At 45.8% G+C, this 27,689-nt stretch overlaps 1 protein-coding gene across 1 annotated transcript in view; it reads left to right on the plus strand.

The window, feature by feature from the left end:
• The first annotated feature begins 4,701 nt into the window (after nt 1-4,701).
• The window catches only part of LOC141155259 (major histocompatibility complex class I-related gene protein-like), a 30,630-nt gene continuing 7,642 nt past the window's right edge, over nt 4,702-27,689 (plus strand). Inside the window, exons 1-3 of the mRNA XM_073642059.1 lie at nt 4,702-4,835; nt 9,596-9,859; nt 11,643-11,921. Of these exons, the coding sequence (XP_073498160.1) occupies nt 4,787-4,835; nt 9,596-9,859; nt 11,643-11,921 (592 nt within the window). The 5' untranslated portion in view covers nt 4,702-4,786. The remainder of the gene's footprint in view (nt 4,836-9,595; nt 9,860-11,642; nt 11,922-27,689) is intronic.

The following is a 27,689-nucleotide window of genomic DNA, read 5'->3' on the forward strand; positions in this document are numbered from 1 at the left end:
GTTTAATCATATAGACGTGTGAAGTATCCAGCAATAAGACTGACCGTGGAGTTACAAGAGCAAGAAGGTGGAAAAGATTCAGTATAAATTGCATTTTATTCATTGATATTTCTGCTGTTTGTGCACCGAGGAGTCCAGTGCCCGGTCCTATCAGGGACTGACAGTCTACCGGTATTATTGTCTACACCACAATTCACACATATTAGAAATAAATTTAACACTTCACAATTTAAACTAGAATGATCAACATAACTTACCAGATACTAGGAGTGTATGGACAAGCACAAGAAGCGACACAAACATGGAATAGAAAATATACATTTTATTAACAAAAGATTAAAAACATGTAAAACAGGAAGGAGGCACTAAAAACAAAAACTAAGGAGCTCATAGAAAGTATATTATGTGTACTGGGCCATAAATCACATGGTTGATGAGCAGCCCATTCAGAATACAGTAAATATCTACTAGTCTCAAAATGCACTATAATATCGAGAATGTGCCAAAAGTCACAAAACCTCAAAATAATGAGGAAAAGGGACGTACAATTGATGTAAAAACTAACAATACTATAGGTAAAGTGCATTAGTGCAATAAGTAAATGCTGAAAGTGATATAGGTCTGTAATGTGCTCTAGTGCAGGAAGGATTAGGACTAAGCAAAAATGCTTTATATCCTAAAGTGCAAGTTCTTTATCAGCAGATACTTATTTTTTAGAACACAGAATAATGGTTATGTAGAAAGAATATTCCAATATCTCAATCTCATTAATAGAACGGAGATAGTGAGTTGCTGTTCCTTTAAGAACTGGTTGCAACAACAACAAGCATGGCTATATATACAGTGTAATGGGCAAATCCACACTTATAATGTGCGGCATTCATTAAGCTAAACTCTAAGCTTGTTGTTACCAGCCATATAAATAAATACTGTATATAGGAAGCTAGAAATGATTAATCAGTTATTTACCTTGTGTGTGACAAAACGCTATACTGTATCTGGGGTAAAGTGGCTCCTCTGAGCAGCCCCGACGCACACGATTCACCCAAGCTTCTTCTGGGGTGTGTCTAATAAGGAAGGTGGGGGGCGGTGTGACCTTAAATATCCAAATGGCCCAATAAGAATGCGATGTCACCGGTGTGTGATTATTGCGGCGCATGCGCCCGCTGATCTAGCCGCATTATGAATATGGATACAGGGTCGCGGTCACGTGCCCGATGATGCTCACCTCCGGTCACGATAGGCGGAGAAGAGGCGTATCCGGCATTTCTGACCGTGAACACGGAGTCCTTATGCGACCGCAGCCAGCGTATGCGCACAATCTAACACCGGATTTGTAAATGGGAAGCAATGTATTTGTGGCGCCCGTGAGGGTTCGGTCGCCACAGAGGTACTGCATCTCACCCAGAGGTGTGGTATCTCACTCTCAGGTAAGGAAGGAGTACAGCTCAGGACCCTAACACCTGCATCCAACACATACCCGCAGTGGGGGTAGGACGAGATTACTCCTAAGGGAGAGCACAGTCCCGGGTCCCTAGCTGGGGGGCAGGAACTATGTAGTGGGTGCAGGTGGAGGAAGTAGCTTAGGGGAGCACATGAGAGGGAGGTATAAATAGAGAAGCCATCTTGTTTAGAGAGATCAGTCCAGATCAGAACAGTCTACAGTGAGAGGAGTGGAGCAGGGCTCTGTAGGAGCTCTGCTCAGGCAGAGGGCCTGAGGAGAGGCCCAGGACTGAAGAAAGAGGAGAGGGAGCAGGAAGGGCTCCAGGAACGGAAGAAGGGACCCCAGGGGTACGGGCAGTGCTGGAGGCCACCCGTACGCCCGAATCTACCGGGAGGTGGAGGGGTCAGGCCACACAAAGGGGACTGGTCCCTCAACTAGCAGAAAACTTTATGACTCAACTAGAAACCGGAGGCTGCAGTATTTCAAGTCCTGCAGCCAACAGTCCATATCAGTCTCACCAAGAAGGTAGCTATAGAGGACCCAGGGGACGGAACAGACGTCGCCCGACAAGGCCCGCAGGTACCGGATTGGGACACTTGGTATGAGGTGCAGGGAGACGGCCAGAGAGAGGACACAGAAGGGGGTCCTGCTAAGTACTCCGGAGATATCTGAGGGTGGACTGAACCCCTCCCTGAGCACGACGAGGGAAGTTACTTTGACACCTGTAACTTGGACTGCAATAACCGTGAGTAAAGACCCTGAGGACTGCACCCCCCTGTCTCTGTGATTATTATCTGCGCCATCACCCCCGCACTACAACGCCTAGCACAACCGATAACATCTACACTGCCCTGGAGCTAAGCTCTTCCTGTGGAGAGCTGAACCAACTCTGCTGCAGTAACATCAGCCTCAGAGGACTGCTCCGCAGCGGCGGCTCCCTTGGCCGCATTCCACAGGTGGCGTCACGAACTTTATACAATCACTATAAATCCCCTATCAATAACCCCTTTTTATTGACCGCCCTGGGTCACGGACCGGGTCACTGCCACTGTGACATCCCCCAGCATCTACCCGCCCGGCACCGGGTACCCCACGGCCCAGGGGGCGCATCATATTTGTAGCTTATATATTGGGAAAGGAGAAAAAGAGGTGCCGTGTCTATCATCTTATATATCTGACATCTATCTATTGATTAAATAAACTGATGAAAAGTATGTCCTTTGTACTGTGAAATGTTAATGTGAGAAAACACTAACTATAAGTAATCAGTGAATGGGGGTTGTGTATAAGGGACTGCAGGGGATATGTGAATGGGCGGGAATATAATGGTGAATGTAAAGGAGTGTGTACGTGGCTTATGGCAGACTCTATCACGTTTGTCACAGAAAAAAATATTTTTTATAGTCTGGCTAGCAACAGAATTTTTATTTTTTTTACTCTGAAGACAGCTGAAGTTCACCGCCACTAAAGGACTAGGTGGCTTTTAGCAGAGTGTATGACGTTTGCGACAGATAAAAATATTTTTTGTAGTCTGGCTAGCTCAGAAAAAAAATATATTTTTACTCTGAAAACAGCTTAATTTCACCGCCACTAAAGGACTAGGTGGCTTTATAGCAGACTGTATCACGTTTGTGGGAGAAAAAAAATATTTTTTGGACTGTGGCTAGCGACAGAAAAAAAAAATATATTTTTACTATGCATACAGCTGAATTTCACCCACAAAAAATGACAAAGTAGGCTACGATAGCTTGCCTTATAACATTAGCAAATGAAAAATAAAGAGTTTTGTGCTCTGCACTCAGGAACTCTGCAGAGTCTGCATACAGCTGAATTTCAACCCCTCTAAATGAACAGGTGGGCTAGTAGGGCTTGATAACTTGTTGTATCACATTAGCAAGAGAAAAAATAGATTAAAGGGATACTGGTACATAGAGCACAATACAAGCAGTGCACAGCACAGTTCTATGCCATGGGCCCTGTATGTCTGATCCTGAGTAATTGCACAAAAAAAAAAAATGTGTTGCAGGTCGATTTCACAGGCCCAGAGCAGAGGACTTATCTAATCTATCTAGCTAATATCTCTCATTAAACAGGAGCAGCGTCTGTGACCAGTGACATGCATAAAAAATGGTGCTGAGGGAACATGACTGCTCTTTATATAGAGAGGACATGTGCTTTCAGCAGCCAATGGCAGAAGCCCTTGTGTCTGGACAGTGTGGATGCTTCCTGCGCTGTGATTGGCTAACAGTGCTTTGCTCATTGAAAGTTACAGTAAAGAAAAAATTTACAAGTGCGCCACTCAAATGACCTCTTCTGAGCTCTCCCCAGCCCCTCCACTCATCTATCGCATCCCCCCGCTCATCACACACAAGCACTATGCTAGCCAAACTGTTAAAAACACTGTAGTTGCCCCGCAATCCTTTTCCTGCACTTATCCGCCGAACAGTGCCAATTTTCCCGAACTTAAGTAAAAATGCTCGCCTCACAAATCCGAATGTACCATATTCATGTCGAATTTAACTTTTGAGATCGGATTTTGAACATATTCGCTCATCACTAATTACCAGGAGCATTGTTATACGAGGCAGCACTTCCCGGCCGATGTCTTATCCCCCCGTGATCAGTATGTGACCGCGTCTTACACCAGTTTCACATCACGTTCTTGTATGTGAATAAATTGTAAAAATTATAATAGGAAAAACCTCGTTCAAATCGGTTTCTATTTTGATTTATTTTATCTCCTTTACAAAATTCCGATGAAACAACAAGTCGGCGTTCACAACATTGCATCTATGAAGCAGAGCGGATCGTCCTCTTACATTTACATCATTCTTTTTCTCAACTGTTTTTTCATGTACTTTTTTTATAAGAAAAGAGTCACATGATCTCCTGACTCCTTCTTATGTCTTTAAAAAAAAAGACGGATGCGTTTTAAGAAAATAAACATGTTAAAAAAACAGATCTACTTGCATCAAAATCCATCCGTTGTCATCACTTTTACAACAAATCATTTTTTTGTGTTTACAATATAAAAACGTTGAGCTTTCAAAAGTTTCAAAGCTGTGGTGTGAACCAAGCCCTACAGCTCCCACATCTCCCCAGCTAGCACTTTCACTTTCTCCGATGTCTCACCTCTCCGGCCTCTATCTGCCCGGTAACTGCTGACCACATACAGATTCATTCTCCTATTGGAGGAAGCTGCACCTCCCATCCAATCAGAGCTGAGCTCCGCCCCCCGGTGCACAGTGCCTGTGATACTGTTACATTGTGTTTGTCTCATGTGATACTTGCTTTCTTCTCCTCGGGGGTCCCCCATATATCAGAGGCAGGAGGAGGAGGAGGATGTCCCCCCTCATTGTGCTGCTCCTCTATGTGTCTGCGGTGGGTTCTGGTGAGTATGGAGGCGACCGGTGATTGGACCTTATATTACATGTTATTACGTCTTATTTATGTCGTGTGTCGTCCTGTAGATTATATATCAGTGCGGTGTCGTCTATGAGATGCAAAAATCCAGGAAAGCTGCAGGTCGTGTGCGATAGTGTGAACACAACACAAGTGTGTAATAGAGCGAGACGGCGACTGTTGTGTGACCTCTGCTGTTATAATAGACGACACCTGTAATAAGTTATAATGTGCCGGTCACTACATAGAGGAGCGTACATTACACCCTGTACACGGAGGAGCGTACATTACACCCTGTACACGGAGGAGCGTACATTACACCCTGTACACGGAGGAGCGTACATTACACCCTGTACACTGAGGAGCGTACATTACACCCTGTACACTGAGGAGCGTACATTACACCCTGTACACGGGGGAGCGTACGTTACACCCTGTACACTGAGGAGCGTACATTACACCCTGTACACTGAGGAGCGTACATTACACCCTGTACACAGAGGAGCGTACGTTACACCCTGTACACAGAGGAGCGTACATTACACCCTGTACACGGAGGAGCGAACATTACACCCTGTACACGGAGGAGCGAACATTACACCCTGTACACTGAGGAGCGTACGTTACACCCTGTACACTGAGGAGCGTACGTTACACCCTGTACACTGAGGAGCGTACGTTACACCCTGTACACTGAGGAGCGTACGTTACACCCTGTACACTGAGGAGCGTACGTTACACCCTGTACACTGAGGAGCGTACGTTACACCCTGTACACTGAGGAGCGTACGTTACACCCTGTACACTGAGGAGCGTACGTTACACCCTGTACACTGAGGAGCGTACGTTACACCCTGTACACTGAGGAGCGTACGTTACACCCTGTACACTGAGGAGCGTACGTTACACCCTGTACACTGAGGAGCGTACATTACACCCTGTACACTGAGGAGCGTACGTTACACCCTGTACACTGAGGAGCGTACGTTACACCCTGTACACGGAGGAGCGAACGTTACACCCTGTACACGGAGGAGCGAACGTTACACCCTGTACACTGAGGAGCGTACGTTACACCCTGTACACTGAGGAGCGTACGTTACACCCTGTACACTGAGGAGCGTACGTTACACCCTGTACACTGAGGAGCGTACGTTACACCCTGTACAAGGAGGAGCGTACGTTACACCCTGTACACGGAGGAGCGTACATTACACCCTGTACACGGAGTAGCGTACATTACACCCTGTACACGGAGGAGCGTACATTACACCCTGTACACGGAGGAGCGTACATTACACCCTGTACACGGAGGAGCGTACATTACACCCTGTACACTGAGGAGCGTACATTACACCATATCTGCGCTGCAGGGATTTATAAATGAGAGTGCTACATACACACACATGTATACATCGAGCACCTACACACGTACAGTACAGACCATAAGTTTGGAGACAAGTTCTCATTTAAAGATTTTTCTGTATTTTCATGACTATGAACATTGTACATTCACACTGAAGGCATCAAAACTATGAATTAACACATGTGGAATTATATACTGAACAAAAAAGTGTGAAACAACTGAAAATATGTCTTATATTCTAGGTTCTTCAAAGTAGCCACCTTTTGCTTTGATGACTGCTTTGCACACTCTTGGCATTCTCTTGATGAGCTTCAAGAGGTAGTCACCGGAAATCGTCTTCCAACAATCTTGAAGGAGTTCCCAGCCTTCACCCTGCGGTCCAGCTCACCCCAAACCATCTCGATTGGGTTCAGGTGTGGTGACTGTGGAGGCCAGGTCATCTGGCGTAGCACCCCATCACTCTCCCTCTTGGTCAAATAACCCTTACACAGCCTGGAGGTGTGTTTGGGGTCATTGTCCTGTTGAAAAATAAATGATGGTCCAACTAAACGCAAACCGGATGGAATAGCATGCCGCTGCAAGATGCTGTGGTAGCCATGCTGGTTCAGTATGCCTTCAATTTTGAATAAATCCCCAACAATGTCACCAGCAAAGCACCCCCACACCATCACACCTCCTCCTCCATGCTTCACGGTGGGAACCAGGCATGTAGAGTCCATCCGTTCACCTTTTCTGCGTCTCACAAAGACACGGTGGTTGGAACCAAAGATCTCAAATTTGGACTCATCAGACCAAAGCACAGATTTCCACTGGTCTAATGTCCATTCCTTGTGTTCTTTAGCCCAAACAAGTCTCTTCTGCTTGTTGCCTGTCCTTAGCAGTGGTTTTCTAGCAGCTATTTTACCATGAAGGCCTGCTGCACAAAGTCTCCTCTTAACAGTTGTTGTAGAGATGTGTCTGCTGCTAGAACTCTGTGTGGCATTGACCTGGTCTCTAATCTGAGCTGCTGTTAACCTGCGATTTCTGAGGCTGGTGACTCGGATAAACTTATCCTCAGAAGCAGAGGTGACTCTTGGTCTTCCTTTCCTGGGGCGGTCCTCATGTGAGCCAGTTTCTTTGTAGCGCTTGATGGTTTTTGCAACTGCACTTGGAGACACATTCAAAGTTTGCCCAATTTTTCGTACTGACTGACCTTCATTTCTTAAAGTAATGATGGCCACTCGTTTTTCTTTACTTAGCTGCTTTTTTTCTTGCCATAATACAAATTCTAACAGTCTATTCAGTAGGACTATCAGCTGTGTATCCAACAGACTTCTGCACAACAAAACTGATGGTCCCAACCCCATTTATAAGGCAAGAAATCCCACTTATTAAACCTGACAGGGCACACCTGTGAAGTGAAAACCATTTCCGGTGACTACCTCTTGAAGGTCATCAAGAGTGTGCAAAGCAGTCATCAAAGCAAAAGGTGGCTACTTTGAAGAACCTAGAATATAAGACATATTTTCAGTTGTTTCACACTTTTTTGTTAAGTATATAATTCCACATGTGTTAATTCATAGTTTTGATGCCTTCAGTGTGAATGTACAATTTTCAAAATCATGAAAATACAGAAAAATCTTTAAATGAGAAGGTGTGTCCAAACTTTTGGTCTGTACTGTATATGTATACACAGAGCCCATACATACAGATACAGGTATGCAGAGCATATACATAGACATATTTTTACACAAAGCACATACACACATGTATACACAGAGCACATACATACAGACACGTGTATACACAGAGCACCTTCATACAGACACATCTATACAAAGAGCACATACATACAGACACATGTTTACAGAGCACATACTTATGGACATATACATGTATACACAGAGCACATATATACAGGTGGCATGTAAAAGTTTGGGCACCCCTGGTCAATATTACTGTTACTGTGAACGGTTAAGCAAGTTGAAGATTAAATGATCTCTAAAAGGTCTAAAGTTAAAGATGACACATTTCCTTTGTATTTTAGGCATATATATATATATATATATATATATATATATATATATTTATCTTTTACATTTTAAAAATTACTAAAAAAAAAAAAAATGGGCTGATGCAAAAGTTTGGGCACCCTGCACGGTTAGCACCCTCTAACTCTTGGATCTTTTTTTTTTTACAGAGCATAAAAAGATTGACAGTGCAATGTGTTATTTAACAAGCTGTTTCTTCCCACCAATTATTATTATTATTTATTATTATAGTACCATTTATTCCATGGCGCTTCACAGGTGAAAAAGGGGTATACGTACAAGAACAATTACAATAACCTTGAACAAAACAATACGTTTACCCATAGCCATTTATGAAAAGGTCGCTTTGAGCTTACTAAAGCTGTATAACCAAAGAAATGGATTACTATCTGCGTACGACCTGGCTGAGATACATGCTACATTTATAAGACTAATACAGCCTGTCCGGAGTGATGGAAAACCAAAAACACCGGATAATTTAGAATATTTTATTAAACAATACTAATACAAATATTCAATAATCAAGAGAAAAGTATGGCGTAAAGAGAGAAGGATGACTAAAAACAGATATAGGGAATAATGGAAAAGATCACCATATTACAAAGAGAGAGTGCCAATCCCTCATGATCAGACAGCTCCTGAAACACATATAATTTAATACCCCTGCAGAGGTATCATACAAGCTTATCCTGTTACAACATAATATCATATACAGCTGGGTTTGAGTTAAAGTGCTTGAAAGAGGTTGGATACAGTCCTAGGAGGCCTCAGAGTGTTACACATGTCTTTATAGGACAATTGGAGGCTTTGGAGCATTTTTGTTCTATACAAAATCGATTCAGTCCAAATAACATTTTTAGGACAAATTGAGCCCAAAGTGAATATCAAGAAATTAACTAATCGCTAGCCAGAACAGTTTAATTTATCTGTCAATTTAGCTTTTTGAGAAATTGTTTTTTTTTGCGGGATGAGTTGTAGTTTTCATTGCCACAATTTTTTGGGGGAGCCAAGATTAATAAAACTCAGTTATGCTAGCGTAGTTTTATTAAGGAGTTCACTATGCCAGGATACATGATGTGATAGTGGTATTGTTCGAGTCTTTATAGGTGTGGCGATACCAAATAGGTGTAGACGTTTTTTTTTTCATCCCAATATAAAACAACATAGGAACACACCAAAAAATTTTAAATGGATAGAATGTCTTGAACACAACATAAGCTGTATTTCTGTGATACACAGACCTGTCTTGTGATTATTATTCAGGCAGTACACACATACTAAATATGAGGATTTCCCTGTAGTAGATTTTAATATAACCGATGTTGTATGTGACACTCTCCATTTCTCTCTTAGACAGTCATTCTTTGACTTATTACACCAATGGAGTCTCAGCCCCGGGATATGGACTGCCTGAGTATTCCATAGCTGGATATCTGGATGATCAGCAGACTGAGATATACACTAGTGATGCTCGGAGTCGTGTCCCCGTGGCTCAATGGATGAAGGAGAATGAGAAACACGAGTACTGGGAGAGATGGACACATTTTTCTAAGGGAGATGAGGCTCTATTTAAACATGAAGTAAAGCTATGGAAGAAGATATTCAATCACACCGGAGGTGAGGTGCACAATATCCTACATATTCATCAATGTACTGTATACATTTCACTGCGTTTATAAATATGATTCTGCAATACCCAGAGGAACAACCATAGCGGATCACACTAGCATCCTATTCCCAAAACTCTGTTTAAGGTGTTTGTACTCTGTTAGCTCACAGGGAATTTAAGTAAAAGAAGGTGGCTTCAGCATCCAATAATAATCAACTTGCATTAATCTGGCATCACAAATACAGAAACAGTAGCGACGTTTTGAGCCCTAGTATAGATCCGGGCGCTTCATCATCCCACATTTGCCATTCGTGCATCTACATGAGATCAAAGCTTGATGCTGTCTCCACAACACTACGAAAGAAAAGTTGTAGAATTCTGGAAATCACAGGGTGGATAGACATGTTAATGATACGTAAATTATAAAAAAAAAAGGAAACTAAATTATCCAAACATCTCAATATAGTCAGTCTGGAGTCTGAGCCATATCCAGAAATTCCAGCAGTCGGATTACACTGATGAAGGCCTAAATTGGCCGGAACATTTGTTGCTTCCTTGGACTGCATTAAAATTTTGTTCCAAAGTTACCATTTTTGAAAGCCGAGGTTTTTCTCATACAAGTTCAGGTTTGGACACTACTCGAGCACCTTTCCGGTAGTGCAGCTCTCTCTCTGATTATATCCATAAATCCCGGCACCTCCAGCCTTAGCTGCTGTCACTGAGGTTATTAATGGTCGTCTGAGGAAGGTTCTACCGCTAAATGTACAAATCATCAAGATCCTCTGCTGGCAGCTCCTGTGTAATCACTGACCAATGACATCCACATGTGCTCAATGGGAGACAAGTCTGGAGACGCTGCAGCCATGGGAGCAGGTATAGACCACTACATTGCCACCCCAAATCCTTTGGTAATCTTCAGATTTTATGATGCCTTGCACACAGTCGAGGCTCCCAGTGCCAGAGGCAGCAAAGCAAACCCAAAACAGCTTTGACCCTCCACCATATCTGACTGTAGGTACTGTGCTCACTTCTTTGTAGGCCTTATTCCATTTTCGGTAAACAATAGAATGATGTGCTTTACTAAAAAGCTCTATCTTGGTCTCATCTGTCCACAAGACACTTTCCCAAAAGGATTTTGGCTTACTCACGTACATTTTGGCAAACTGCAGTCTAGCTTTTTTACGTCTCTGTGTCAGTAGTGCGGTCCTTGTGGGTCTCCTGCTATAGCGTTTAAATTCATTCAAATGTCTACGGATAGTACGTGCTTGACACTGATGCCCCCTGAGCCTGCAGGACAGCTTGAATTTCTTTGGAACTTGATTGGGGCTGCATATCCACCATCCGCACTATCCTGCGTTGCAACCTTTCACACACAATGCAAAGATTGAGTCATCATCCCTTTTTATCTGAATCCAGGTGTGATTTTCATATAGCCCACACCTGTTACTTGCCACATGTGAGTTTGAACGAGCATCACATGCTTGAAACAAAGTTGTTTATTCACAATTTTGGAAAGGTGTGAACAATTTTGGCCAGCCCATTTTTGGGGTTTTGTGTGAAATTATGTCCTATATGCCCTTTTTCTAATTTGTTTTTGTATTTTTCCATTACATACAAAGGAAATAAACATGTGTATAACAAAGCAAGTGTAATTGCAATAATTTTCTGGGAGAAATACTTCATTTTTTGAAACAATTTCAAGGATGCTAACACTTTCGGCCATGACTGTATGCATATAACCCACTTGTAGATACATATAAATATTCTATGTAATATGTTTCTCTTGGCCAGATTTCCATTTTCTGCAGGTGATGACCAGCTGTGAGCTGCGAGATGATGGCAGCACCATAGGTTATAAGCAGTACAGATATGATGGAGAAGAGTTTGTGTATTTTGACACAACAACAGGAACATTTATCCCTACTATGGCTGAGGCTCGTATCATCACTCAGAAATGGAACAGACAGGATCTCAGAATGAGGGAAATAACCAAGATCTATATGGAGAATGAATGTACAGAGAGGCTGAAGAGATTCATTGAATACAGGAAAGAAGATCTGGAGAGGAGAGGTAACACAATACCTATAAATCACCGTAATGGCTCATGCGGACGTCCGTGCAACACAGTCTGAGCATGGATCATGATACATACACTGGCCGTGGGTCTCCCGACATGAATTTGACAACCTGATGAGCATATATCTATGCACCCATCGCCCCTTCCCCCGTACCACTGACGCCCCCCCCAGGGCCATGGGGTACTCGGCAGCCGGGCCTCTGGTTGCCGGGGGATATCACGGTGGCTGGCCCAGTCCGTGACCCAGGGCGGTCAGTGCAAAAGGGGGGGGGGGGGGTACTTTTATATGGGGTTTTTGGGTTTGTTCGTGACGCCACCAGGGCAGTGAAGGATGTGGAAGTTGCGCTGGACGTTGTAGTGCAGTGAGGGAGAGATGGCACAGATAAAGAATGGACGGAGGCAGTGCGGTGCAGTCATCCGAGTATTTACTCACAGTTTTTATGACCGTTCCACAGGTACACTGTACGGGTGCTAGCCTCCCACGTTGGGCTGCGTTCACCAGGCAAGGGTTCAGCACTTCCTCGGGCAGATTAGGAGTACCGGACAGAACCCCACTTTCTTGTGTTCCTAGCTAGACCGACTTCACGCTGGGTCTTTCTCCCTCCTGTCCTGCGCTGCCCACTCTCAATCTCGCTCGGGTGCTCTGAAGTCCCTCCTGTGCGTCGGAGTTCCCGGACCTGCTTGACCCTCCTGGGGATTAGAATGCGGCTTCGGCAACTGACTATATAAGCCAGAAGCCTCCGGTTTTTCCAGCCGAGACTTGAAGTACACGACTGGGCCAGGGGCCGGTCCCCTTCTTGCGGCCTACGATCCCTCTGTCTTCTGGCAGATTCGGGGCGTACGGGTGCCTTCCTGCACTCGCCGTACCCCCTAGGATCCCTTCTTAGAACGGAGCCTACTCCTCTGCTCCCCTCCTGGGCCTCTATCTCTAGACCCCTACTTGTGGAGAAGAGCTCCTACTGAGACTCTGCTCCCGGACTGATCTCCAACTACTAGTCTTACTGCTCTGCCACCCTAAGATGGCTTCCCTTTTTATACTCCTACCAAAGTGCTCCCCCTAACTACTTCCTCCACCCACACCCACTACTGGTTCCCCCCTACCTTTGGGTTCCCCCCCACTCCAGCCAGGGTCAGGGCTCAGCAGGAACATACATTGCGTCTTGCCCTTCCAGCCGGCCTGGAGCAGTGTAGTGTTGGATGCAGGTGTTGGGGTTCTGGGCAGCACTCCCTCCTTACCTGAGAGAAGGACACACCACACCTCTGGGTGAGGTGCAGTACCTCTGTGGCGACTGAACCCTCAGGGGCGCCACATTCCCCTCTGGTAAAGCACAGCACGTCCGCGGGCTGGAACAGAGTAAAGACAGGGTATATTTGACATGCAAATTTTTAGAATGCATTCGCATATAAGATGATAAAACATTTCTTCCCTTTATGGGAGGCACTTCACTTTAACATTACAGGTAACATTTATCACACATTATAAAACATTTTTCATAAACATTTCTCGTAGCAGGTTACAGTTCATGCTGTAACCGGGTGTCCATTTTACTTTAAAACAGGTGCAACAAGTAGCAGCATGAGGGACCTGTCCGCAAACCCTCAACGTAGGCCCTGGGCGTTGCTGCAGGGCATAAGTGATCCTGGAGTAAGACCACGGCTTTAGCCACGCCAAACGGGTTTTTGTTCTGTGGTCATGGTTACAAATAAAAAACTAATAGGGTGCACTTTAAGAAGTGCGGAACTATTTACAATATAAGTTTCTGGCCGTTCACTGTCCCCAGCCCGGACTCTATATACCCTGACGGGTAATCCTATAAACACACACTCCAAGCCATATAAATACACACAGTAAATTAAACATTATTAAACTTTCACACTGTACCCTCACGGGTGATTATTTACAGTTTCAGTCCCACTTGCTAAACCAATAGTGGGGTCCCCGCCTGGGGTACGGCTGATTTTTACGTGACCCAGCCGGGTCATACGGTATGTCCTGCAGGGGTGTGTCCTTGATGATGCCATTCACATGCAGGGCGTACCACCCGCGTTCCCCGTGGTGACGTGTGTAGGTGACCTTGTCACCGGGGTAGAGATTCCGATCGGGGTGGCCCTCTTTCAGCTCGTGCTCAACATCCCGCCGGTTAACAAAGATGTCCCTTGCAAAGTTGGGATCTCTTATAAAGCCCCACCCAGCCTTCAGATCAAACTTTACCACGACTCCCTCGTCGCGGGGGCTGGGGTGGGCTGACTCCGCCTGGCGAACTTGGGCCTTTGTGGCCTTGTCCCAGGCCTCCAGGTGTTCACAGCGCGCCCGCCGAGCACGCCGCTCCTTCTCCAGCTGCCGGAGCTCCCGCCTGCAGAACTCCTTCCTCTGCAGGGCTTCGGCCTGGGTCTCCCGCGGGAACCCCATCAGGTCCCTCCCTGGTTGTCTCAGCAAAACTCCACTCCGCCGGAATAGGCAACCGGTGGTGCTGGTATCGGAAGTAGCATGCTCGGCTGCTGTTTCTCGATCCAGGCGGACCAATCGAAGACCGGCGCGCGTACACCCACTCGGGTGCCGGAGGTGGAGGCGCCGGGAAGGAACCAAGTAGAAGGCTCCCTGTTTCCGTGCCCGGGAGTGAAGGTTTCGGGAGGGCACTAAGTGGAGGCTCCTCAGGGTCATCGCCCCGGGGGTGGAGGTTCCGGGCTGAGCAGCTGCTCCAGGGAGGGCATGGCGGTATACGGGGAGTGCTGATGAAAGAGGCCCAGGAGCAGGTCGGCGCTTGCAGCGCCCGGGGTAGGGGATTCTTTCCTACCTGCTCCTGTGCTGCATCCGGCCTCCTGGTACTCAGCGGGCTCCGCCAGGGCTGGGGTGCCGCTGCTGACATCAGGTGCTGCTTTCCGCCATGCTGCCAACTTTTCTAGCAGCTCGCTCCTCCACTTCACGACCGCGGCCTGATGGGCCTGTTCCACCTGTTGGCTTAGTCCCAGAATCTCACTCTGGAGGAACTACGCGTCCTCCGGGAATATTTTACCGGCCTCTCCCTCCAGGGTGAGGGGTGTCGCTTGCCACTCTAGCAGGCCAGAGGGGGAGGCTTGGTCCTGGCGTCCGTCCATTCCGGCTGCCTGGTGCGGTCTGTCTAGACTGGTTAAGACCACACCCTATCTCCATTCCTTTTCTCCTCCTCCTCTCTTCTTTCGGGGGCGGTCCCATGGCAATCTGCTGTCGGTCACTCCCTGTGACGGCCTCCCTGCCTTGACGGACACATCTATGCGGACAGTCACTGTTGCAAGGGGCAGGGTTGGCTTTTGGCGCTATTCCAGGACCCGGCCCACGATGGGAGGTTTCATTTTGTTGTCTTTGAGCACGCACATAATGGCGCCCGTTCTTCTGGGGCGGGCACCACATTCAGTAACATAACACAGTTCTCTAGGCACACTTCACCCGCCGATAACGGGCTGGTCACGTATCCTGTTCGTGACGCCAGACTTGACGCGCCACCTGGGCCGTGGGGTACTCGGCAGCCGGGCCTCTGGTTGCCGGGGGATATCAAGGTGGCTGGCCCAGTCCGTGACCCAGGGCGGTCAGTGCAAAAGGGGGGGGGGAGGGGGGTTACTTTTATATGGGGTTTTTGGGTTTGTTTGTGACGCCACCTGTGGATTGCGGCCAAAAGGAGCCGCCACTGTGGAGCAGTCCTCTGGAGCTGGTGTTACGGCAGCAGTGGTGGTGTGGCTCTCCACAGGTAGAGCAAGCTCCAGGGCAGTGAAGGATGTGGAAGTTGCGCTGGGCATTGTAGTGCAGTGAGGGAAAGATGGCGCAGATAAAGAATGGACGGAGGCAGTGCGGTGCAGTCATCCGAGTCTTTACTCACAGTTTTTATGACAGTTCCACTGGTGCACTGTACGGGTGCTAGCCTCCCACGTTGGGCTGCGTTCACCAGGCAAGGGTTCAGCACTTCCTCAGGCAGATTAGGAGTACCGGACAGAACCCCACTTTCTTGTGTTCCTAGCTAGACCGACTTCACGCTGGGTCTTTCTCCCTCCTGTCCTGCGCTGCCCACTCTCAATCCCGCTCGGGTGCTCTGAAGTCCCTCCTGTGCGTCGGAGTTCCCGGACCTGCTTGACCCTCCTGGGGATTAGAATGCGGCTTCGGCAACTGACTATATAAGCCAGAAGCCTCCGGTTTTTCCAGCCGAGACTTGAAGTACACGACTGGGCCAGGGGCCGGTCCCCTTCTTGCGGCCTACGATCCCTCTGTCTTCTGGCAGATTCTGGGCATACGGGTGCCTTCCTGCACTCGCCGTACCCCCTAGGATCTCTTCTTAGAACGGAGCCTACTCCTCTGCTCCCCTCCTGGGCCTCTATCTCTAGGCCCCTACTTGTGGAGAAGAGCTCCTACTGAGACTCTGCTCCCGGACTGTTCTCCAACTACTAGTCTTACTGCTCTGCCACCCTAAGATGGCTTCCCTTTTTATACTCCTACCAAAGTGCTCCCCCCTAACTACTTCCTCCATCCACACCCACTACTGGTTCCCCCTACCTTTGGGTTCCCCCCACTCCAGCCAGGGTCAGGGCTCAGCAGGAACATACATTGTGTCTTGCCCCTCCAGCCGGCCTGGAGCAGTGTAGTGTTGGATGCAGGTGTTGCAGTTCCTGGCAGCACTCCCATCTTACCTGAGAGAAGGAGACACCACACCTCTGGGTGAGGTGCAGTACCTCTGTGGCGACTGAACCCTCAGGGGCGCCACACCACGACTGTGGGGTGCCGATGGGTTGTTGACAGCTAGAGATCTGCTGAAGACCCCTGTGCCTGTTATTACGGTACTTCTGTAATGATCAGCATATAGCTGGACTTCATAAGAGACTCTGATTTTTACTATATACTGCAATACTGTGGTATACAGTATATCACATACACTGTATATCGCAAGTTCAAGTTCCTTAAATGAAATTTTTTTTTCAAACTATAGAAAATAAATAAAAATTCAAAAAAACTTTCCCTCCATGCAAAATAAAGTTAAAAAAAATACACCTACTGTATGTGGTATTGCTGTATCTGTAAAATTCCAATGTATCAAAACATAAAATTAATTAACCTGATTGGTTAATGTCATAAAGAGAAAAAAAATCAAAATGTCAGAATTGCGTTTTTTTTTCTGCAACGCCCTAAAAAATGCAGTAAGAAGTGATCAAAACATCATATTTACCCCAAATAGTATCCATTAAAAATGAGCTTACCACACAAAAGAAGAAGAAGCCCTCACACGGCTCCATTAATGGAAAAATGAAACTGTCACGTGTCAGATAATTTCAGAATTTTTTTCACTTAAAAAAAACAAACAAATTATACATGTCATATATGTCGCCATAATTGTACTGAACTGGAAAATAATATTGCCGGGCGATTTGCACTGCACCATGAATGCTGTAAAAACAAAAGCAAAAAAGCAATTGTAGAAATGAGGGTTTTTTTCTGCAATTTTAATGCACTTGAATTTTTTCCCCAGCTTCCAGTACATTGAATGGTGTTATTCAAAATTACAACTCATCCCCCAAAAAACAATCTCTCATATGCTATGAGAATGGAAAAATAAAAAAAAGTTATGGCTCTTGGAAGGAGGGAAGTAAAAAATGAAAACAAAAAAAATATGGAAAATTGCCATGATGGGAAGGGGTTAAATTAGGTTTTTATGTTAAAAGTATTTTATAACATTTCTGGCAATGTTTTTTTTCTTTATATCACAATCTGTATTGCAGTAAAAATCTAGAAATTTTGCAAATTTCACCCTGGCCACTGAAGTTATTCTAGAAGCATATCTAATAAAAGTCCCAAATAATGCCTTTAAGTACTTGCACCCTCCCTTGTTATTTTAAGCATCTAACCATTACAAATATCTGTACAGTTCAGGAGGACAATGTTTATAGTACAGAGGCAGGAGTTGCGACCAACAGGTTCATAAGTCGCCCATACACATTAGATTTATGCCATCTGCACCCACCGATATCATAGAATCATAGAATGGTAGAGTTGGAAGGGACCTCCTGGGTCATCTGGTCCAACCCCCTGCTCAAAGCAGGATTCACTAAATCATCTCAGACAGATGTCTGTCCAGCCTCTGTTTGAAGACGTCCATTGAAGGGGAACTCACCACCTCTCGTGGCAGCCTGTTCCACTCATTGATCACTCTCACTGTCAAAAAGTTTTTTCTAATATCTAATCTGTGTCTCCTCCCATTTAGTTTCATCCCATTGCTTCTAGTCTTTCCTTGTGCAAAAGAGAATAAAGATGATCCTTCTACAATGTGACAGCCCTTGACATATTTGTAGACAGCTATTAAGTCTCCTCTCAGTCTTCTTTTTTGCAAGCTAAACATTCCCAAATCCTGCAACCGTTCCTCATAGGACATGGTTTGCAGACCAGTCACTATTCTGGTCGCTCTTCTCTGAACTTGCTCCAGTTGTCTTTTTTAAAATGTGGTGCCCAAAACTGTACACAGTATTCCAGATGAGGTCTGACCAAAGAGGAGTAAAGACCGATAATGACTTCACGTGATCTAGACTGTATGCTTCTGTTAATACATCCCAGAATTGTATTTGCCTTTTTTGCTGCTGCATCACACTGTTGACTCATGTTCAGTCTATGATCTATTAGTATACCTAAGTCTTTTTCACATGTACTGTTGCTTAGCTCTATTCCTCCCATTCTGTATATGCTTTTTTCATTTTTATTGCCCAGATGTAGTACTTTGCATTTTTCCCTGTTAAAAACCATTCTGTTGGTTGCTGCCCACTGCTCCAGTTTATTTAGGTCTTTTTGAATCATCTCTCTCTCTTCTCTAGTATTAGCTATCCCTCCTAGCTTTGTGTCATCAGCAAATTTAATCAGTTTACCCTCAATTCCTTCATCTAAATCATTGATAAAGATGTTGAACAATACAGGTCCCAGGACGGAGCCCTGTGGTACCCCACTTGAGACATTCATCCAGCTGGATGTGAAGCCATTTACAATCACCCTTTGAGTCCGATCACTAAGCCAGTTATGAATCCACCTAACAGTTGCCTGGTCCATTGCATACTTGGTCATTTTTTCAATAAGGATGGTGTGAGATACTTTGTCAAATGCTTTGCTGAAGTCAAGATATACTATATCTACAGCATTTCCCTGATCCACCCAGTCAGTGATTCTGTCATAGAAGGAAATTAAGTTAGTCTGACATGACTTGTTAGTTATAAACCCATGCTGACTCTGGTTAATCACTTCATTCTTATCCAGGTACTTACATACATGTTGTTTAATAATTTGTTCAAAGATCTTTCCTGGTATAGAAGTCAGACTCACCGGCCTATAGTTCCCTGGGTCCACCTTCTTCCCCTTTTTGAAGATAGGAACAACATTTGCTCTTCTCCAGTCTTCTGGGACTTCTCCTGTTCTCCAAGAATTTTCAAAGATTATGGAGAGTGGTTCTAAAATTTCTTCTACGATCTCCTTCAGTACTCTGGGGTGTAATTCATCTGGACCTGGAGACTTGAACTCATTTATGTTAGCTAAATATTCCCTCACAATCTTTCTGTTTACAGATAACTTGGATTCTTCTATTCCTTTAAAAGGACAGTGAAGATCAGTTGATGTTACATTTTCTTTCTGAGAGAAAACAGATGCAAAATAGGAATTAAAAAGTTTGGCCTTCTCAACATCCTCTCTTACCATTTCTCCATTTTCATCCTGTAAAAATCCTATAGCATCTTTGACTTTTCTTTTACTTTTGACATACCCCCAAAATCCTTTTTTATTGCTTTTGACATCTCTTGCAAGCCTTAATTCATTGTCAGCTTTAGCTAACCTGATACATGCCCTGCAGGATCTGCAGACTGCATTATAATCTTCTTTAGATATGCCTCCCTCTTTCCATTTAATAAACATTTCTTTCTTTCTTTTTAGCATGTGTTTAAGTTCTGTGTTCATCCATCCTGGTTTCCTTAAATGCTTCCCATTCTTCCTACTTTTCGGGATTGTTAACGATTGTGCTTTGAGAATCTCATTTTTAAAAATTTCCCATCCTTCCTGGACATTTTTGTCCTTAAGGACATCCAGCCATTGGATCCCTCCTATTCTCTTTCTGAGTCTCTTAAAATCTGCCTTTCTAAAATCTAACCTTGAAGTTTGAGTCTTCACATGTCTTCCTCCTCTAGTTATCCAAAATTCTATAATAGCATGATCGCTGCCTCCTAGGGTCCCAGCCACTTTTACCTCCTCAACCATTTCCTCCTTGTTTATAAGGATTAGATCCAAAGTAGCAGATCCCCTTGTTTTCTCCCCTATCGACTGGTTCGGCCTACTGTGTAATATTTATGTTGATCTTGGACAATTCATTGTCTGAGCCATGGTGTAACTAGAGTCTAGTTGGCCCCAGTGCAAAATTTGGACTTATTAGTGAGATGTTTTAGCTCTTGTAGTGTTTAGCCCTTGTAGTGTTCTAAATCCCATAAAGACATACGTGTTGCCCCTCCCTCCATAATGTAATAATGTCCTAGAGCCTGTACTAATATCACCCATCCTGGGCTCCTTCCTGGTATAATGTCCTCCTTCCTGGGCCCCTTACTGGTATAATGTCCTTCATCCTGGGCCCTCTTCGGTAATAATGTCTTCTGGGCCTCTTTCAGTAATAATGTCAAATAATGTTCCAGTGCCTGGGTCCCTCCTGTAATAATGATTCCCATTCTGTTGCTGTTCTCTAACACATTTAAAAAAAAAAAGAGTCTTCTTACCTTCCTCTGCTCCCACGACACGTGGCTCCACCTTCAATAGCTGGCGAAGAGGCCGGCAGCTGACTTCGGCGTGCCTGCTATAGGCGGTGCATGACGTCACTGCTATGCGTTGCCTGTGACTGGCATGCTGACTTCAGCTGCTGGCCTCTGATTGGCCAGCGGCAGGTATTGAAGTGCTGGGACCCAGCAGGTCTCTGCGCCACAATATATGTCAGCTGAATGTGCATTCTCTGCAGGCCACCCTCTGCGCCCGCAATCGTCATGCTCTTGGTTGGGGACGTTAAGGATCTGGCATGTCTGATTATGGACTGTGAATTATTTTTGTTCTCTCTAAGATAAGATGCCAAAAGACATAAAACTTTGGTGCAACCTCAAGTTGATCCTTATTTTTTAAACTTTTCGAAGCTTTTACACCAGACTTCTGGATTCCAGATGAATCTGGCTCATATAGTGTCCTTTAGTGTCAATAAATGTGTATTATGTTCTCTCAATTATGAATACTGAGGCTATAATTTTACCCCATCCTTTTTGAATCACCCTGTATATGAAGGGGCAGTCTGTCTGGCTAATTTTATTAGCTATACAAATCCCCTGTCTATCATGGCTGATATAAGACATTATAAGGGATCTGGCATAGGTAATGTCAGCCAACTAACTTCCTTCATTTACATCAGGGATGTCAAACTTACACAGAGGGCCAAAATGAAAAACTTGGGCAAAGTAGCGGGCCAACCAGTATACAGTATAATGAGCCCAACATAGTCCTCCATACAGAAGAATGGCCACTCCATAGTCCTCCTTACAGAATAATGGGCCTTCATAGACCTCCATACAGAGTAATGGGCCTCCATAGTCCTCCATACAGAAGAATGGCCACTCCATAGTCCTCCTTACAGAATAATGGGCCTCCATAGTCCTCCTTACAGAATAATAGGCCCCACATAGTTATCCATACAGTATAATGGACCTCACAGAGTGCTCCTTGCAGTATAATGGGCCTCACATAGTCCTCCATTCAGAATAATAAGCCCCACATAGTCCTCCATACAGAACAATGGGCCCCACATAGTGCTCTATACACTATAATGGGGATCATATTGTCCTCCAAACAGAATAATGGCCCCACATAGTCCTCCATACAGTATAATTGCTCCACATATTCCTCCATACAGAATAATGGCGTCACATAGTCCTCCATACAGAATAATGGCCCCACATAGTCCTCCATACAGTATAATGGACCCCACATAGTCCTCCATACAGAATAATGGCCCCTCATAGTCCTCCTTACAGAATAATGGCTCCACATAGTCCTCCATACAGTATAATGGCCTCACATAGTGCTCTATACAGAATAATGGTCCCACATAGTCCTCCATACAGAATAATGGCCCCACATAGTCCTCCATACAGAATAATGGCCCAACATAGTCCTCCATACAGAATAATGGCCCAACATAGTCCTCCATACAGTATAATGGGCCCATATAGTCCTCCATACAGTATAATGGGCCCCACATAGTCCTCCATACAGAATAATGGCCCCACATAGTCCTCCATACAGTATAATGGACCCCACATAGTCCTCCTTACGGAATAATGGCCCCACATAGTGCTCTATACAGAATAATGGCCCCACATAGTCCTCCATACAGAATAATGGCCCCACATAGTCCTCCATACAGTATAATGGCCCCACATAGTGCTCTATACAGAATAATGGCCCTACATAGTCCTTTATACAGAATAATGGCCCCACATAGTCCTCCATACAGAATAATGGCCCCACATAGTCCTCCATACAGTATAATGGCCCCACATAGTGCTCTATACAGAATAACGGCCCCACATAGTGCTCCATACAGTATAATGGCCCCACATAGTGCTCTATACAGAATAATGGCCCCACATAGTCCTCCATACAGAATAATGGGCCCCACATAGTCCTCCATACAGAATAATGGCCCCACATAGTCCTCCATACAGAATAATGAGCCCCACATAGTCTTCCATACAGAATAATGGGCCTCACATAGTCCTCCATACAGTATGATGGCCCCACATAGTCCTCCATACAGAATAATGAGCCCCACATAGTCTTCCATACAGAATAATGGGCCTCACATAGTCCTCCATACAGTATGATGGCCCCACATAGTCCTCCATACAGAATAATGGCCCCACATTGTCCTTCATACAGAATAATGGCCTCACCATTGTGGTGGCGGTTCTGGTGTTGAGGGCCAAATATAACTGCCCTGTGGGCCAGATTTGGCCCACAGGCCGGAGTTTGACACGTGTTATTTATGACGCGCCCCCTGGGCCGTGGAGTACTCGGTAGCCGGTCCGGTCCTTTTCTATTGGGGTTGTCACGGTGGCAGTGACCCGGTCCGTGGCCCAGGGCGGTCAATAAAATAAAGTGAAGAGTCAATTGGGGCAATAAAGATTTGGGGATAATGTTCGTGACACCACCCGTGGTATGCGGCTATAGGGGGCCGCCGCTGCGGTGCAGATCCACTGGGGCTGATGATGACACAGCAGAGATAGTGCAGCTCTCCACGGGCAGAGCTAAGCTCCAGGGCAGTATATAGGACTTGATGAGGTAGACGTTGTTGGCAGGGACAGTGTAGTGCAGGGCCGGTGACGCAGCAATAAATTAAGGACACAATGGGGTGCAGTCTTCAGGCTTTACTCACAGTTCTTACGCAGTTCCAGATTATCACCGCAGCCGGTTATAACCGCCCACGTCATCCTGTGTTCTCCAAGTAAGGGATCCAGTCAACTCCCAGGCAGTTCAGGTACACTTAGTCGGGATCCCCTTCTTATGAGCCTCTCTGGCCGTCTCTCTGCGCTGGCTCTCGCCCTCCTGCCCTGCACCTCACAATCAGTGTTCCAAGCCAGTGGCCTCGGGCCTTGTCAGGCGACTTACTCTCAGTCCCCTGGACCCTATGTGGCCACCTTTTCGGCGATGTACTTGTGTATTTCGGCTGCAACACCTTAAAAATGCTGCGGCCTCCGGTTGGCTAGCTGAGCCTGGTTGTTCTCCACTAGTCTGGGGCCGGTCCCCTTCTGCAGCCTGGTCCCTCCACTCAACAGCGGTCGGGTGGATGAGGGTCCCACGGAGAGCATCCACGCTCCCGTGCCCCTGAGACCACCTCTGTCTCTTCTTCCTTCTTCTGGGCCCCTTACTCTGGGCCCCCTCCTGTCTGGACCTGTCACAAGCAGGACCTCCCTCCTGGGCTTACAGCCGTGACTGAACCCCTTCTAGAAGGTTCCCCTTCTTCTTATACCCTCTGCTAGGGTTCTCCTCTTTGTTGCTTCCTCCACCCACACCCACTACATGGTTCCATCTCCTTTGGCCCCCCCCCACCTCCAGCCAGGGACAGGGCTCAGCCGTGACCAAGAGCATCTTGCCCCGTCTGCAGGTCTGGAGTGGTGTAGTGCTGGATGCAAGTGTGTGGGTTCCGGGTAGTGTTTCTTCCTTACCTGGGAGTGGGGTGCCACAACTCTGGGTGAGGTGCAATACCTCTGTGGCAACTGGACCCGCAGGGGCGCCACATTTACATCATCCATACAGGGAAGAGAAGGAAGCTCTCTCTTATGTCAAAGCAAATGCAGAGGTAGAGATGCTGGGACTGACGTTGACAGCAGGACAACAGTGGAACTGTGATAATAATAATAGTTTATATTTTTATAGCGCCAACATATTCCGCAGCACTTTACAAATTTTAGGGGGGACATATACAGACAATACAGAATAAGCATATCTCATATCGAAAGGAGTGAGGGCCCTGCTCGCAAGCTTACAGTCTGAGGAAAATGGGGGAGACACAAAAGGTAAAAAGTACATATATTGTATAATGCAGCCTTGATATACTATATAGGATAAATAATACATGGACTGGTCGCCGGCCAGTATGTGTGCAGTCCTGACAGAGGCTATTAAGTGCATGGTTGGTATGAACCTGAAGTTGAAGAAGATTTTAATGTGGGGGAAAACTGGGACGGACAGAGTGTGTTTAGGCGATACACCAGTCTAAGGAAATGTGTTTTTAGGGTTTGCTTGAAACTGTGGGTATTGGGAATTAATCGAACTGTCCTAAGTAATGCATTCCAAAGAATTGGCGCAGCACGCGAGAAATCTTGGAGACGGGAGTGGGAAGTTCGGATTATGGAGGATTTTAGTTTTAAGTCATTTGCAGAACGGAGGGCACGTGTAGGGTGGTAGACTGAGACAAGAGAGGAGATGTAGGGGGGTACTGAAGCATGGAGCACTTTGTGGGTAAGCGTGATAAGTTTAAATTGAACTCAATATTGGATGGGCAACCAATGCAATGACTGGCACAGGGAAGAGGCATCGGTGTAGCGGTTGGCGAGGAATATGATCCTGGCTGCTGCGTTAAGGAGGGATTGGAGAAAGGAGTGTTTCGTAAGAGGGAGGTCGATTAGTAGAGCGTTGCAATAGTCAAGACGAGAATGAATAAGAGCTACAGTAAGAGTTTTTGCCGAGTCAAAGGTGAGAAAAGTCCTGATTCTTGAGATGTTTTTGAGGTGTAGATGACATGAACGAGCGAGTGATTTGATGTGAGGAGTGAAAGAAAGATCTGAATCAAAAATGACCCCAAGACAGCGGGCTTGTTGCTGGGGAGTAATGGTTGAGCCACAAACGGAAATGGCAATATCGGGCACAGGTAGGTTAGTGGAGGGAGGAAAGACGAGTAGTTCAGTTTTTGACAGATTCAGTTTTAGGTAGAGGGAGGACATAATGTTAGACACAGCAGAAAGACAATCACTGGTCTTTTGTAGTAATGCAGGGGTGATGTCCGGAGCAGAGGTGTATAATTGGGTGTCATCAGCATAGAGATGGTACTGAAAACCGAATCTGCTGATTGTTTGTCCAATAGGAGCGGTGTATAAGGAGAAAAGAAGGGGGCCTAGGACTGATCCTTGAGGAACCCCGACAGTAAGGGGAAGTAGGGAGGAGGAGGAGCCGGCAAAAGACACAGAGAAGGAGCGGTCAGAGAGATAGGAGGAGAACGAGGAGAAAACAGTGTCCTTGAGGCCGATAGAGCGGAGCATAGTGAGGAGGAGCTGGTGATCCACAGTGTCGAATGCTGCAGAGAGATCCAGGAGAATCAGCAGGGAGTAGTGACCATTAGATTTAGCTGTTAGTAAATCATTAGAGACTTTAGTGAGGGCAGTTTCAGTAGAATGTTAAGAGCGGAAACCAGATTGTAAAGGGTCAAGAAGAGAGTTGTCTGAGAGATAGCGGATGAGACGGGAGTGGACTAGGCGTTCCAGGAGTTTAGAGATAAAGGGAAGATTGGAAACAGGTCTGTAGTTGGCCGTGCAGTTCAGGTCAAGGGATGGTTTTTTAAGTAATGGTTGTATGCTGGCGTGTTTAAAAGAAGAGGGAAAGATACCGGATGAGAGGGAGAGGTTGAAAATTTTAGTTAGGTGAGTGGTGACAACTGGAGCAAGGGACTGAAGGAGATGTGAGGGAATAGGGTCACTGGTGCAGGTGGTAGGGCGAGAAGATGCAAGGAGCCTGATCACTTCATCTTCCGTGACTGGTTCGAAGTCAGAAAGTGAGCAAGATACAATGTGGCGGGGGAGAGCATGCATAACATTTGGGGATTGGGAGAAAATTTCCTGTCGGATATTGTCAATTTTTTTCTTTGAAATAATTGGCCAGATCGTCAGCGCTGAGGTCGGTGGTCGGGGCCTGTGTTGTTTGATTGAGGAGAGAATGAAACGTGTCAGAGTCGTTTAGGATTATTGGAAAGTGAGATGATGAGGTTGTTAAAGTATGTTTGTTTGCAGAGGTGAAGGGCAGAGTTATATGTTTTCAGCATAAATTTATAATGGAGGAAATCTTCGGGCAGATTTGATTTTCTCCACAGCCTTTCAGCGCACCTGGAGTACCTCTGGAGAAGACGTGTTTGAGGCGTGTGCCAGGGTTGTCGCCGTCTATGCTGAATTTTTCTTTGTGTAGGAGGTGCGGCTTCATCCAGGGCGCATAGCATTATTTTGTTATAATGCTTCAATGCAGAGTCTGGACATGAGAGGGAGGAGATTGGGGCCAATGATGATTGCAACCTTTTTATAAATTTCTGGCTGTTAATGGCGCGTAAATTTCTATAAGTGTGGACGGTGGGAGTGTCTTGAGTAGAGTCACAGTTCTTGACAGAGAATGAAAGAAGATTATGGTCAGAGAGTGGAAGGGGAGAGTTAGTAAAGTCATGTACTGAGCAAAGCCGGGAGAAGATCAGGTCCAATGTGTTCCCGTCTTCATGTGTAGGAGAATTAGCAAGCTGTGAAATGCCGAAGGAGGAGGTTAGTGATATAAAAAAGTGAGCGGCAGATGGGGAAAGAGAATCGCCAATTGGGATGTTAAAATCTCCGATGATTATCGTGGGGATGTCGCAGGATAGAAAATTTGGAAGCCAGGCAGCAAAGTGATCCAGGAATTGACGGGGGGGACCTGGAGGGCGATAGACAACCGCCACTCGCAGGGAGAAGGGTCGGTAGAGTCTGACTGTGTGGGCCTCAAAAGACGGGAAGATAAGGGAGGGTATAGGGGGGGATAACCTGAAAAGTACATTTTGTTGAAAGAAGCAGATCAACACCTCCCCCTGATCTGTTGTCAGGTCGCGGGGTATGAGAGAAATGTAGGCCACCATAGGAGAGAGCTGCAGCGGCGGTAGTGTCCGACTGCTGGATCCAGGTTTCAGTGAGAGTCAGAAGGTTGAGGGAATTAGAGAGGAAAAAGTCATGGATGTAAGAGAGTTTATTACAAGCTGAGTGAGCATTCCAAAGGGCACAGTTGAATGAAACAGAAGATATGCAGGGAATATTAATGAGATTAGCAGGGTTTCTGAATGTAACAGGGAAAGAGTTAGTGTTATTATTACTGGAGGATCCTGGGTTGGGAGAAATATCACCTGCGACTAAGAGAAGGAAGATACAGAGAGTGAGCAGATGATTGAGTGATTTGTGAGAGCTTTTCCTGTGTT

The sequence above is a fragment of the Phyllobates terribilis genome, unplaced genomic scaffold (assembly GCF_046119375.1).
Source record: "Phyllobates terribilis strain yellow unplaced genomic scaffold, ASM4611937v1 Scaffold_7__3_contigs__length_470593459, whole genome shotgun sequence".
Taxonomy (NCBI): Eukaryota; Metazoa; Chordata; class Amphibia; order Anura; family Dendrobatidae; genus Phyllobates; species Phyllobates terribilis.